The 15445-nt window shown below is 42.5% G+C and overlaps 1 protein-coding gene across 3 annotated transcripts in view; it reads left to right on the top strand.

Annotated features, from left to right (window-relative positions):
• The first annotated feature begins 9516 nt into the window (after nucleotides 1-9516).
• The window catches only part of grip1 (glutamate receptor interacting protein 1), a 46573-nt gene continuing 40644 nt past the window's right edge, over nucleotides 9517-15445 (top strand). For 2 of the 3 annotated variants that reach the window (XM_085435806.1, XM_085435805.1), the window contains exon 1: nucleotides 9517-10031. In XM_085435806.1, the coding sequence (XP_085291932.1) occupies nucleotides 9896-10031 (136 nt within the window). In that variant the 5' untranslated portion in view covers nucleotides 9517-9895. The remainder of the gene's footprint in view (nucleotides 10032-15445) is intronic. The other variant, XM_085435804.1, reaches the window with a different exon arrangement.

Here is a 15445-nt window from a genome sequence, read left to right as displayed (position 1 = left end):
ACCTTCTTCAGAACACAGAGCCAAATGTAGAGCATTGACCAGGAAGTAGATGATTTATTATTAAGACTTTACAGCAGACAGTAGGGTTTGGCACAAGGTGATTGGAGGTCCACAGAAAGCTGCCATAGGGGATGATCTTTGGGTCCTTTCAATGCTAAAAAAGGAACCCCCATCAGAACATCCAGCAGCGCAGAACGCAATACCCAAGCCTAAAAGTGATCACAGAAGTCAGCTGTGAGGGAGGTTTTCAGGATTGTTGCAATGGTAAAAAGGGTTCCCCTCAAGGTGCAAACCAGAGATCAGTCTCCAAAACATTAATGTGAAATTAAACTTTATGACTGACGCGCACGCACGCACTCACACAAACAAACAAACAAACAAAAGAACAATTCAAGAGTGCTTTTCTTTGGAAAACCAGCATCTGCATCTAGTAAGAGGAAACAAGTATGGAGAAGGAGGCAGTGTAGGCATGTGTATAGACTGCCAATGTGCTGTTTATTGATTCTGGAAAATTCAGTAATGGCTGACTCAATCACTTGACCTCCAACCATCGAGCTGCATTTAACAGCCGAACATGAAATCAGAGAATTAGCAGCAAGGAAGCTTTAAAAACGTTTAATTTGTGGACACCAGAAGGAAAGAGACTCATGATGAGAATCTGCTTTACTGCCCTTCATCTGTTATATCCTGACACTCACAATCCCACACACACACACACTCGCACATATACTGAGCCTTGGGCAGCATCCAGGTGGACAGCCGAGCTTCTGGCATCGCATACACTCACTCATTTTCTACTTGAATAAGCCCAGCATGGACACACTAACAAACACGCTTACTAATACACACAAACTCATATGTGTTGTGTCTTAGGGTGTCTCTGATGGTCCAGCAGTCAGTCTGACACTGAAACCTGCAGAGACGGGGAGAGAGGAGAGTATTTCCACTGCTTTCTCTGATCTGTTTTATCCATTATTGTGCATGTGTGTGTGTTTACCAGCTGCAGCTGCCCGATTACTGTCTTTGTCCCTCTTTCTCTCTAAGGTTCAGCATTAGAAAATAAAACATTAGCACTCCTGTGCAGGCTGTCCTCGGCCCGCCTTAAACCCACACCACATTCAGATTAACCATCATACAGAAACCAGCCACAGCCCCACAGTCGACATAGTGTCAGATTACTGTGAAATGTAGTCACATACTGAGGCCATCTTTGTTTGTTCACCATATTCTACCTTCAGGAAGCGGTTGCTGCTGAGTTTTTTATTTGTGAGACATTTTTCTAATTAGCTCTGTTCTGATAATAATGCAGTTAAATTAATTAATAAAAGACTTTCTCTATGTTCACCAGTTTTTTAAACTAGCTCAGCGCATCTCCCAGCCAGTTTCAACTTGGGCTCCATGGTTACATCATGAGTAAAAGCCTATCAGTGCTGAGTCCAGAGAAGTACACCCGCTATCTTCAGTAAGGTAGTGGAGCTGAGGTTTGTAGGTAACGAAGCCGCTAAACATCACAGTTTCATTTCATTGGTGACAGGCATGCAGAACTTCCCTGTTAAACTTATATACATATACATATTTGGTTAATGCTATGCTAAAGCTAACAGGCTCACATCAAGGTGGCAGAAACTTTAACTGCTCTGCTTCACCATGTGAATGTGTGTGTTTAGCAGACACTCCTGCAAACATTAACAAGAAGCTCTCGGCACAAATAACCATAAAGGGTCGCAGCGGCTAAGGCTGGTACAACAGCAAAAGGGCAATGCTATGCTAGCAGATAAGTGACAAACTACTTGAAAACCAGAGCAGCAGATGCTTTAATACCAGGAAATAAAAGTACTGAAACTGTTAATGATGAAGAAAAGATTAGCAGAAGTGAAACGTTCTCTCTGTAAGCAGAGGAGAGTCATTGGAGTCTGATGAAGTCACTTCTGTTGTTCATATTCAGGTTAATGATGCCATGTGCAGACTGATCTTTGTGTCTCTGCATCATTTCTGTTTAAAATAATTTATTTCTAATTCATGATTTCAGGACTTCATCCTGAAAAACTGTTTTAGTTTGAATATATTCTGACTGCATTCAAATAATTAATATTTTTTTATAATTTCATATCTAAACACCAAAACGGTGGCACAGTTGTTTTAATGATGAATTCAAAAATCCTTATTGTATACAACTCTGAAAATAATACATTTATATTTTTATATATATATATTTATCAGCAGCAATACATTCAAAACCATTGTGATTATTAAAACAACTTCCAGTGATTTGTTTGCTCTCAGATTTCAGGGTGGCACAACCATAAAGGTGCGACTTTTATTATGAATTAAAAATGCCATATTTCATCTTCCAGGCTGGCTGAAAATAGCCAGCTCTTTAAATATGAATAGAAATAGATAACTCTCATGTAGGCTGCTACACTTTCCATGTCAGGTTGTAAAAGCGGTGTAAAACTAGGAAAATGCTAACTCACAATAAAAATCTTTATTTCATTTCAAACCTACATGTTTGCTTTTGGTGTTAATCCAGGTGTTCAAATAAAAGCCTGTTTAAACTGAAAGCAATTAAAGTGGTGCAGCTGGAAGAAATGTCCCTTAATTAAACAACATTTTTTAATTGCAAGTCTAAAACTAACTTTTAGATTTCTGAAATGCCCAATCACTGTGTGATGGATTGCGATCCCCTCTGGATCAATAACACGAGTTTCTGTTGACTGAACCTCTTTGTTGCTCTGAGATGAATCTGTGTGGCTCCTGACAGCTGTTACCCAGCTGCTTTTTTTTTTTCCCTCTGGTCTGTGTTCAGGTTAGGCCGACCCTTCGGGGAATGAATGAAAGTCAATGCGTCATGTGTTTGTGTCCATTAGGAATCAGGGTCAGTCACTCAGCAGTCCATTAAGGCTCCCTTTTGTTCTGCTGGTTTCTGGGTCTCTACGTCTCTGCTGTCCTCCCTCCGGCTTTATCAATCGCTGTCTGCACGTCTGCCCAGCTAAATCATAGGTATTTTTGGCAGGATTTGGACGTCTAAAGCGTCTGACACTTTCTGTCTTCTCCTCAGACTTGTCTTTTAAAAGCTGCAGCTTCTCTGAGTGACCACCAGGGGGAGGTAGGGTATAAAGTCTTTCTCAGAGAGGAGCGTGGAGAAAAGGATTTCACACACACGCACACGCAGGCAGGCAGCCAATCAGGTTGCAGAGCAGCAGAATCCTGACAGCGATATGCAAATGAAGCCTCACTTGTCATTTTTAGCAGCAGCAGCATCACTCTCCCTTTCCGTCTCTCTCTTTTTGTCACCTGTGTCAGTAAATGTGACTCGACCATCTGCCCCGCTGGCACCTGGAGGGCCGTTAAAGCCCCAGGCATGTCTGACAGGTGAGGGAGGCGGAGCCAGTCTAATTTTAGGGCCCGCTGATGTGGGGGTTTTTTTGGGTTTTTTTTTTTCTTCCCTCACATTTAATGGCAGCTCTTGTGTTGTGAGAGCAGCTCATGTGAGAAACTTTAAAAACACTGTCTGAACGACCGTACTGTAGTCCAGGTCTTGCAGGCAGAGACGCAGCTGTATTCACCATGAACTCACTAATCAAACATTAGGAAAAAGGTGAAAAACGACCAGCATGACATCCTGTGTTAGTTTAGAGCAGAGCTTCCCAAGGTGTGGGGCCCGCCCGCTAGGTGGGGCGCAGAGCCATTGCAGGGGGGGCGCGGTATGAAAAGGGTAAAAAAAAAAAACAACAACGCTTGGACACTGCTAGCACGGGGCGGCCACACTAACGCAAAGCAAGAGATGAAGCATCGCTGAATATGTTTCCAAACCAACTTCATTCTAAGCCAAAGACTAGAAAATATGGTGAAGCATGTCAGGGAGGCACACTGTCGTGAGTTCTCAGAATCAGCTCCTTGAGCACAAGAAATGACAAAATAACAGAACGCAAGTATGGCGAAGCTCGCGGCTCTCCAACGGGAGATTGAGAGACCACTGTTGGACTGTAGAACTGCTTTGAAATTCATATGAGCTGTTTGCACTAAAGTAAAAACCACCATCACTTATGCGGACACCCCTTCGGCGCCAGCTGCGGTCTCAAGGCTGGAGCCGAACAAAATCTCCCTGATAACGACTGTGTTTAGTCTGTTCCTTCCCATTCTATGCAAGGCCACCTGGATTGGCTGGAAGACTGTTTACTTAGCCTGGCAGGGCGAAGGACACTGTCTCAGCTGAACTCTGGACACGCACACACATATACACTGATATGCACACACTCATCCCCCGTCGCTTTCCAAACGCCTTTGACGCTTATTCCTTCCGATGCTGACGGTGGATCAAGGAGACCTGCGCACAGGCTGTCTCTCACCCTTTACCCACCCCTGTTGCTTGTCATGTGTTTCTTTGGTGCATTAAGAGTTTTTTCATGTGCTATGTGCAGAGGTGTTTTTTGCTGTTCTCAAACTGATCTCCCTGTTGGAGCTCAGTCTGGGGGGAGTTATTTTTGTTTCTCCTTATCTTTCCTCCTGTGGTGCATTTTTCCATTGTTATACCTCTCTGACCTGTCTTCCCCATGTGATGTTTTGTGTAATGTATGTATGGTCGGAGGGTAAGATGGCACCGCCATTGCGTGCAATAGGTCGGCAGCCTTATGAAATTTCCCCTTGTGGGACTAATAAAGGTATATCAAATTCCCTTTGGCTTCACCTGCACAAGTGCCAAGGTGAAGCCTGCAGAATTGCTTTTCCCTCCAGGAGCAGCGCTGGGCTGTCCAAATCACAGACAAACAGTATCCCACATTATGATTTTTAGTTCACAAACACTTCTTGTAATGACTAACTACTCCTGACATTTTGGAGATATTAGCTCTTTATACAGTAAAGTTACAGTGGGATACAAATAACATCAGGCTGATCCTGCCACGATTTGTTCCCTCGGTTCAAATCACGGAAAAACGGTTTCCCACAGTTTTTAAACCCATTTTACACAGAGAGGCATTTTTTTGAAAAATGTATTGATAGCTATGTTGAATATTATTACACAGGAAAACGTCTCATTGAGATAAGTGTAATCTTCCTAATCAGCTAGTTTTCTGCTAGCAACGAGCGAGTGCTGCAACCTTTAAACATCTCCTGCACTAGACAACGACATGCTGAGTTAAACCCGGCAGAGAGGCCCTTACAGACAGGTTTGCATCTATAACATTTAGCAGACCTGAGCTGCAACTGATTCAGTTTTAGAGTCGCTGTGAGATCAGAAATTCTTAGAAATGAAAGCAGATCCAGCTGCTCGGTTCACGCGTGGTCTGCAGTTGTGTTCTGAAGCTTTAAGTCATGTGCCTTAGATTTGTGTTTCTTATACTGTAAAAGGAAAATAAATCACGTGCACAGTCTAAGACGTGACGCTGTTTGGAGATGGTTGCAGCAGATTCTCCTTCCGGGTGTAAACGTCACTTTCAGAGTGGAACAAAAAAAAAAAAAAAACTTGACTCCACATGACTTCATTCTCACCTGGATGAAAGCAGAGTGCTGATTTTATTCTGCCAACAGCTTCAAAATGTGTTTATCAGATGACAAAAGGTGTCAGTGCAGCAGGATCCACAAAATCTGAAGCTTCTCCTTCACTCCCGCTGCTGATCCAGTAATCAATGCATTTACTATGAGTGTGTGTGTGTGTGTGTGTGTGTGTGTGTGTGTGTGTGTGTGTGTGTGTGTGTGTGTGTGCGCTGTCATTTTTCCATCAGAAGTTTTGTGCCTGTCAGGCTTCAGCGCAGCGTGGGAAACATGAGCTTCCAGGACATGACAGGGGTCAAAGGTCAGCACTCACAGCTCAGAGACAGGGCTTTCTGACTGTCACTGAACACCCTGGCGACCAGCTGTCAGTCACTGTGTGTCAGAGGTCAAAAGTCACATTGGAGAGGGGCTGAGTGTGATGGCCACACAGAGAGGAAAGGTCCAGATTTACCTGCCTGGACCAGTTCACCTGTGTCTAAACTCATCTCTGGTGATATTCTGGGTTTTCCCTCTCTTTCTGTAGAAATCTCATGCCGCCGCGAGCCGTCATACTCTTGGCTTAAGAACAGTCCCAGAGCCTGACGGCCGAATTTTGGCGTGAAGTCCGTCCCCACTCTGATCGTTTTCGGGACCCTCAAACACTCAGTAACTTGGTTAATCTCCTCCTTATGTGCATGATTAAAATACCCTCTGATCACAATCTGCTGCCCCCCTCCCGTTTGTCATTTCCTGAGCCAACAGGGCCGACTGGGACCCAGTTGGACGAGCGGCAAGCTCCCCTCCAATCCACCGTTTGGCAAATGGATTAAAAAAAAGGAATTTAAACTGTAGAAATATTTTATTATGATTTCACAGCAGTCTGTCCTTCGCTGTGTGCTGCCTTCAGCAGATTTTCTGACGCTGAATCACATTTACTCAAATACTTGAGGGTTGTACTCGAGCGTGTAGCTGTTAAAAACCAAAAATAGCAACATCTGTAAAGCTGCTTTTAAAACTAGGCCAGATTCTTTACATTATTGATAAATGTTGCGACGATTTCCCCCAATAAACATCAATATAGTTTGGTCTATATAAACAAACTTTATGCTTTTATTTTATTTTTTTGTACTGATTATTTTTTCCCTATAGCTTTTATTGTGTTATTTTTTTAGACATATATCATTAGATATTTAGATTTGCTTTGACTTAATTGTGATACTTGTTGACAACCAAACACAAACAAATCTAACTAACAGTAACAGTAATAATCGTGCTCAGCGTGGATCTTTTCATACCTCCGTCCTTGTGATCAGTTATCATGTCGTGACCGTCGCTCAGAGTTTTACGCAAAAACAACAAAAGCTGTCGTTCTCGTCCACGTCAACATATTCAAGAAAGAAACGACACATTGTGCTAAATGTTTGACCCGAGCAGATCATGAAGTCCAATGGGACGTGTTCCAGCGTTTCTATGTTGTAGATTATATTTTATTTTTCCTGGCATGAAAAATCAGAACATTAGTTTTCACAGATGTTTATTTTTGGGTTGAAGATTTTGGTTGAAGATGCGCCCGCTGAGATCAATTCCAGTTCACAAGATTTCCTGCAGTTTGGAGTAGGACCATAGGCAGTGTGTAAGTCTGCCAGGATTTATTTAGCCTTATTTTTTTTAAAATACTCTTTTTCCAGTTTTGGTTATTTATTTATTTTTATTTTAAAAACATGTGTTTAATTTTCACTTGTCATTATTACACTTATTTCTATTTTTATTTTGTTATTATTTTCTGTTTTTATTTTTTTACTGTATTTTGTGTAACGTATCTTATTTATTAATATAGTCATATTTTATGCTTTTAAATAATGCCAAATATTATTACCTTTTTTTTGCACACTTTATTCATCATTGCTGAAAGTATAATTTTTCAGTAATTTATTATTTATTTTATTTTATGTTTCATTTTGTCAGTGTTTTCGTATATAATTTTTGATCGTGATCATGTTTTAATTTTCTTTTTGCTTCTTCTCTTTATTTGTCATTGTGATTTAATCATTTTTATTAATCAATAAATAAGGCAGAGTAAAATGACGGCGTATATCATATGATGAATTCTAAACATCTGTCAGCAGCGTAACTCCGATCAGCAAAAGACAAAAAATGATTATTGCATAAATATAAAATAAATGGAGATGAGGGTAAAAGCAAAAGTTTGCTATTTTATTTATTTTATTCTTTAATAAAAAATCTTTCAGAAGTTGTCAGCAGCTGGATATAATCATGAAGGTGTTTCAGGATCTTTAGTGCCCGTGTTATTGTGAAGCCTTGTACTCAGGTACCAGAGGATGCTGCCATCATGCAGCAGGCTTACCTCAGCAGATCGCATCCACTGACTCAGAGTGGAAGCTGTTTTCAGCGTTGTTTAGTCCTTGCTTTAGCACAAGTGTCTCCATTTATTATCCTGACCAGACCCTTTTGATGCAGGAAGCGTGAGGTCTGGACTTCAGGTCTCTGTGGAGGTTGTGTAGACTCTGGGTGGCCGACCAAGAACACCTGCAGGGATTATACACTGGTCAGGTGTTCAAAACACTGAAGATGAATAACACTGATTATCCTGTTACAGTCGGGCTTTTCACGGTGTAACATATATGAGGCAGCGATGGAGTGATCAGTTCTTTGTGTGATGCAAGCAGGAAAAGTATAAGAGCTCGAAACCAAAAGTTTATTATGATTGTGTAACACAATTATTCACTAACCTGACAAACATCCTGCAAGTTTACAGTATATATACAATATGATCTATTTACAAGTTCTTTCTTTGTGCTGTAAATGTAGTTTAAATGGGGAAAAAATACAGTCTTAGCTGTAATGCCTGAGATGTGACCCAAAAGTCACAAACTGATATCGAGGTGGGTTACAGTAGAGGTTGTCAGGGCCAGATGTTCCTTGAATATCACCTAATGTGTGTTTGAATGTGTACTGGCAGCTGTTTTTGAGTTGATACTGGATGAGGCCCAAAAGTCACGAACTGAGCTTTACATGGGTTACAGCAAAGGCTGGATGAGCCAGATGTGATCCAGATGTCGATTATGTAAAAGGTTGGATGAGCCAGATGTTCCTCAAATGCCACTAAACATATAAATTGTACTTGGAGCTGTCTATGAGTTGATGCCAGAGGTGGCTCAAAAGTCACAAGACAGTATGGTTGTGACGTACAGCGAGAGTTGTTCGGGCCAGATGTTGCCCAGATGTCACAAGCTAGGCTTTGGACTGCAACTCCAACGGTTGTCAAGAACTAGATGAGGCAAAAAGTAAGGAGCTGGGATTTATGTCGGTTACGGCAGAGGTTAACGGGGCCAGATGTGGCCTAAAAGGTCAGTAATCATGTAAGGTGGACCTGTGGCTGTCCCTGAGTTGATGTTGTCAGCCAGATGTGCTCCAAGGATGACTGCAGATGTTGTTCACTTGTTTCTGAGGTAAATGGAACCTGAGAGCTCTTTGTTGATGTTTATCCGGGTTTCACGTCTTTTGTCTGTGGTTTGTGTCTTCATTTGTTTCCTGAATCGAGTGTAAAACTACACCAGTGCTCTCCCAAACCCAAACAGGACCTTGATATTGATACCAGGAGGATAATCCTGGTTTTCAGTTCCTGAAATCTGGTTTTATCTCAGTTTTCCACCAGTTACCTGCACGTTTCCACCCCTCTCCTCTCTCCTCCTCTTGGTACACTTACAGAAGACTCTGAGGAATTCACTCACCGGCTCCCCTCCCCCCACACTGGAATGAAGTGTATGAATGAGGAGGAAGAGGAGGAGAGGAAGGGAAATGTGAAGACAGGAAGAGAAAGAAGAGGAAGGATTGAAGGAAGGAAGGAAATAGAGGGACAAGATAACGAAGGAAGGAAGGATCTAATGAAGGAAAGGAAGTGCAGGACGAAGGGCTGAGATGGAGGAGTGGTGTGTTAGAGGGCGAGAGCAGCAAGCGAGCAAAGTGTGTGTGTGTGTGTGTGTGTGTGTGTGTGTGTGTGTGTGTGTGTGTGTGTGTTTGTGAGCTGCGAGCTCTGTGATTGGCTGAACCCGGCTAGATGCACCAACAGCCGAAAGAAGACGGGAACAGAGGAGAGGGAGGCTGCAGATAGAGGAGAGAATACAAAGAGCGAGCGAGTGAGGGAGTGTGTGAGGGAGTGTGTGTGTGTGTGCTACATGTGCGCTAATGCGTGTGTGTGTGTGTGTGTGTGTGATATCCAGAGGTGTGTGTGTGTGTGTGCGCAGCAGAAAGAGGAGGCGAGGAGGAGGAAACCTGATCTCACTCTCTCTATCTCTCTGTGTGGAATAAACGCTTAGCCCTCACCGTTATTGGCCTTGCTGTTAGCTTGCAGCGTAGCCCGGCCCAGTTTGGACCCAGTGTGATTGTGGTGGAGGTGGTGGGGATGGAGCGGTTCCTGGCCCTGCTACGTCTGCTGAGCAGGAGGAGGCGAGGGAGGAGGTACCGGGCGGATGATGATTACCAGGAAGGCTACGAAGACGTTTACTACTACACCAGCAAGTACAACACACACCTACTGAGTGAGTGAGTCCCATAAAGAAACAATGGAGAAAGGGAGAGAGGCTTTGTTTTATTGTCCTACTGTAGAGCGAGTGAGGTAGAGAGATGATGCAGAGAGAGAGAGAGGGGCTTATCAACAGATTATGGCACTCAAAGTGGCCTAGATTGTGTTGGTGTGCGCTGTTTTAAATGTATTGTGGGGACTCGAGTGTGTTTACTTTAGTGCTCTGTGGGGACCTCCTCAAGGGGACAAAATTGCTGTAATTTCAGGGACGATGATATTACAGGTAGCTCGACTCCTCAAAAGTAAAAGAAATCCAATGAGTGTGTGTGATGTCTTTTAATTTTTGTGTTTTAAGGGGGAAATATATGCACTAATTTTTCTGTAATGTGGAGTCCCAACTTCCTTCAGGGGACAAACGTAAATCCTCTGAAGCGATGGAAATACAACTCCATGGGTGTGTGCTATTTTAATTTGTTTCCTGGGACACTGGCTTGTGGGTACTTTCTTGCACTCCACCTCCCCCGTAAGGTGAGGGAGCAGATGTCAGGGTGAAGACTTTCAGGGTTGGCTCGAGACCTTTAAAGTGGTGGAAATATTTAGAGTGTGAAGTCTTGTATTTATGGGTTACGTGGAAGCACATGTGGACAAAAAGCGAGTCCTATATATAGTAATGATATAATGGGGGGGGGGGGAGGCTGTAGGTGTGTCTTATTGTAATTGGTTTGACGTATTTGTGTTTGCTCTTCTTACACTGTAGGGACTTGACTTCCTTATGGGAACAAAAAATGAGTCTAAATAAAGAGTGAGCCCTATGAAGGGAAAACCACCGTAATCGAGAAAATTTCAGGTTGAAGGCTTGGAATGGTAAATGGTAAATGGCCTGCATTTGTATAGCGCTTTTCTAGTCCATAGGACCCCAAAGCGCTTTACACTACATTCAGTCATTCACCCATTCACACACACATTCACACACTGGCAATGGCAAGCTACATTGTAGCCACAGCTGCCCTGGGGCGCACTGACAGAGGCGAGGCTGCCGGACACTGGCACCACCAGGCCCTCTGACCAGAGGAACTTGGAGCTAGTCCAATTTGAGGGAACTAAAATTAGTTCCCAAGAGGAGATGAAGACTTTGAAGTTTGAATTAAACTCGATGTCCTCATGGAGACAAAGCTCGAGTCCCTGTAAGATGAAGGAACAAATTTCAGGGTTAGCAGTGTGTGTGTGTGTGTGTGTGTGTGTGTGTGTGTGTGTGTGTGTGTGCGTGTGTGTGTGTGTGTGTATGTTTTTGCTTTTTTTTTACTGTGAAGACTCACCTTGGTTCAGTGTAGAAGTTTGAGTCCTCTTAAAGGTGATGGAGTAAAGTTCAGGGTGAAGACTTTGAGGTTAGTCCTGTGAAGGGATGGAAATACTGCTCTTCTCACTGTGTGTGTGTGTGTGTGTGTGTGTGTGTGTGTCTGTTTAAGGTCTTGTATTATAGATGAAGGTCGTTAGTGAAGCTGCTCAGTTACAGTACACACACGCTCACTCAGGTATTCAGATGACATGAACCAGGTGGTTTGTGGGTAATAACAGGGCAGGATGTTTACTGCAGGAAGGAATGTGAACAATGTGGGAAAGCGCACACTAATTCCAGGTTTGACGTCTTGTGTTGTTCTAGTCTGCACGCTTCAGTCCTTCTTTGGGGCCCTGCGGTAGTTTCTACTCCTTTTTTGTTCCATGTTCTTGACTGAACCTACGAAACTTTTGCTCCAAATATGACCAGTTGGGATTTCCTCCCCCATCAGGAGCAGATCGTGATACACTAAGTCGTGAATAATGTGTTTAGCTCTAGGCGCTCACACTTCCACTTTAATTATCTGATCTTTAATTACATTTAGATATAATTTGTCTTCTTGTGACCCATATCTGGGGGTTCCTTTTACACTTATTTTACGCTCGGCCACTTTTATAGAGCATCAGCAACAACAACAAAGCTAATGCTGGTGGATCTACTGAGATCGACTAGTTAAGCACACTCCAGACTCTTCCTCTGTGTTTGGGGATAAATGAAGCCTGTTTCTGACGTTGCTGGTGTTCTTCTAGACGTCTTATTAGCAGCCATATAAGCTGCTTTAGCCTTCCTACAGCTGTTGTGCATCTGCAAGTTGCTTTGCAACCCATCTCCTCCATTTCATGCTGTTTATGACTGAATGAATACATATTGTGACAGACAGTTTGATTTTTGATTTGTTAAACTGTAAGTTTGGTGTGTTTACAGTCTGGTGGTGGAGATGCAGGTTTGTTTTTAGCCCCACAGGTGTGGACCTGGATCATATGAAATGGTTTCTTCTCCTTCTTTGTTCTTCTGTGAACTTTGTCTTAGGCTTGAGTGATCTCCATAGTGTTATCGTGGGATCACGCTATCCTCCCTCCCTGATGCACACCGAGAAAGTAAAGCAAGAAGAGAAAGTAATGTAAGCTGTCCCAGCTGAAGAGCCTCGTTCGCCTATCGATTAATGATTCAGTCAGTAGTAATTAGTGAGCTGAAGTGGATGGACATCAGTTGAGCAGATAAAGTGTTATTAAGTCATAACATCTGCCTGCCTTTTGTCTTCTTCATAGCTCCACTAACTCGTCCAGTCCGCTTTGTAATTGTGTAAAACGTGTCACCAGTCTCTCCTCCACTCATCATCGAGCTCTCCACACAAACAGCCGAGTCTTTCACCGGCAAATGAAGTTTAACGAGCGTCGCTGCACACGAGCAGCGTTCACGTCACCTGCAGACAGAAATAAGACAGCTGAACTCGATGGAAGTGTTGGTCACTTAGCGAGGCTGATTCACTTCAATACGAATCTCTTAATGATGATGATGTAACTTTGACACGCCAGCGAAGGCGTGTCAAACTTATTTTAGTTCATGGGCTACAAAGAGCCCAATTTGATCTAAAGTGGGTCTGGCCAGCATTCTGTAATAAGCAGTGAATCTGTTCTTCTCTTTTGGTTTTTAAAAAAAACTTTACTGCAATTTTCTCACCCACTTGGCCCCCTGCATTAATGCAAAAATAAGCTAACAACCACCTATATCAGTAAATTATCACTGATCAGGCTGATCATCATCGGTGCTCGAGGTTATCCATCAATATAACTCTGATATATGCAACAGATGGACGTAGCTTCCAGGAGTGAAGATTGAAGCCAATACTGAGGTGTCTTAAATGATGTTCTTTCTGATATCCAGCAGGGGGCGCCTCCTCTGGTTTAAAAACATGTCTTCGAGAAAATAACCCGCTTCCTAAATTTGTCTGCAAACACCTTCCTGATCGTTTTATGTTCTCAGCCGCTATTTTAAGGTGATGATGTTCATGTTGCAAATTTAGTTTCACGTTACAGAAAGAGCAGGTGATAAAGCAGGAGGAGTTTAAGCTTTAGGGCAGGAGGAGTGTGGTCAGACCCTTGTCGGGTAATGATCTGCTGTGAATTTCAGTTTATTTTGGTCTCGTCTTGACTCTATTCTGGTCTCTGATTGTGATTCTGTTTGTTCTGATGCCCTTTGATGTGTTTTTAAAGCACATTCTGAAGTTTTTCTTCTTTATTTTTAACTCTGATGAGACGATGGGAGCTGAGCTAGGAGTTAACAAAGGAACCAGTCAGGTAGTGATAAATTGAAGCTTACTGTGCTCTAGTTTATTTTTTCACCTTCACAGTCCTCCTGATGGCTTTTTTTTTTTTTTTTCAAAATCAAGATAATGTTTTCTGAAATGCTTTCAAGTGAAATCCACCCTTAGAAACTTCTTTGTGTCCACATGCTTCTAGGAAAGTGTGTTTCTGACACGTTCCTCTCAGAAAACTGTCAGCTGAGCTAAAATGAAAAAAACTGCCTATGTTTTTAGTTGAACTCTGGTTCACGCCTCACCCATCTCCATCTGTCTCCCTGCAGAGAAAACTCAAGCAGGACTTGAACTTGCCATCTACTAAACCATTTACACCTATTAAGAAGTGTTTGCGGGCGGCGAGCAGATGACGCGAGCGGCACTTTGGTGTCTCAGAAGTTTCTGAATGAACTCGAGGAACACATTTGGACCGATTCTCTGCACAGATTAAACAAAAATAAATCCACACACCTTCTGGAGCCTTTGTGGAATCTTATGGGTGTAAATTTAATTATTTAATAATTAAGAGCAACATATTTGAGTGTTTGGATGCTAATAGCTGACACTGAACTTATTATTCCTGTGTGAAAATAAACCATTTGTGTGTGTAGTGCAGAACTGCCAGGAGGCATTTCTCAAAGCTACCAGCTAGCAGTGTGTGTGTGTGTGTGTGTGTGTGTGTGTGTGTGTGTGTGTGATCCTGTCTAGCTATCTTTGTGAGGACCGAAATCTGCATTCTACTATACTTGTGAGAACCAACAGTCACTATTGAGGACACACAACCCGGTCCTCACAAATTTGAAGGCATTTAAAGGTGTTTTTGAGGCTCAAAATGTGGTTTTTGTGTCAGGGTTATGGTTAGATTTAGGGTAAGGGTTAAGGTTCGGCATTCATTTTTAATGGTTAGGGTAAGGGGCTATGGAAAGCATTATATCAATGAAGGTCCTCACTAAGATAGCTGAACGGGGTTGTGTGTGTGTGTGTGTGTGTGTGTGTGATTGTATATGAAAGCACTTTAAGGTTGGTTGACTGGCTCACACACACACACACACACACACACACACACACACACTCTTTCTCCTCCTCTCCTCACTCCTTGTTTAGGGTGATTTTCGTCCCGTATTTCCTCTTTGATTCAATCTGGTTTGACCTTGTTAACCTGGTTTATTGGACCGAGCATCTTAAAGAGTTCATGAATAAAACATTCACACAAAGATGACATCAGTTGTTTCTGGTCCTGGTCTGTAATGCTCACTTCGGCGTCTGCGTTTAGCCTCAGGAGGTAGAGCAGGTTGTCCGGTGAAGCCTCCATGCAGTCCTTTAAAGTCGAGTCCATTTAACCGTGTCTGAAACGCTCCCTCCTAGAATTCACCTTAAAGCACGACAGAAAATCAGCAAAGAGGGAGAAAACATTGTTACCTGCACCAAGGGAGCGCTGTGACCGGATTGGTTTGTCTCTTTGTTACCAAAATTATAAACCTTTGAGATAAACGGCTGCACTTTATTTTTTTTTAAGTTGTTGTGAGGGATGTTTGTTTTTATTTTCTTTATCATTTGTAAATATTATACAGTCTCATGTCAGTTTCTGCTGATTTGAGTATTTTACGATGTATTGATTTGTGTTTCTGGACACAGATCTAATTTATTTGAACTCAAATGTTTCACACACCAGTCTCATAGTCTCATATCTATTGATTCATCCAAGAGCAGAAAATAACTATTTTCTACTTGTAAAATGGCAAAATTGGAGGCTGGAAACTGAAAACTAGAAGATAGAAATTAGAAGCTCAAGGTTGGA

Source organism: Copadichromis virginalis, linkage group LG17 (genome assembly GCF_057382275.1).
Source record: "Copadichromis virginalis isolate Kocher_CV1m ecotype Utaka linkage group LG17, C_Virginalis_male_GT1.1, whole genome shotgun sequence".
NCBI lineage: Eukaryota > Metazoa > Chordata > Actinopteri > Cichliformes > Cichlidae > Copadichromis > Copadichromis virginalis.
The sequence above is the reverse complement of the archived record's forward strand: the minus strand, read 5'-3'. Positions and strand labels throughout refer to the sequence as shown.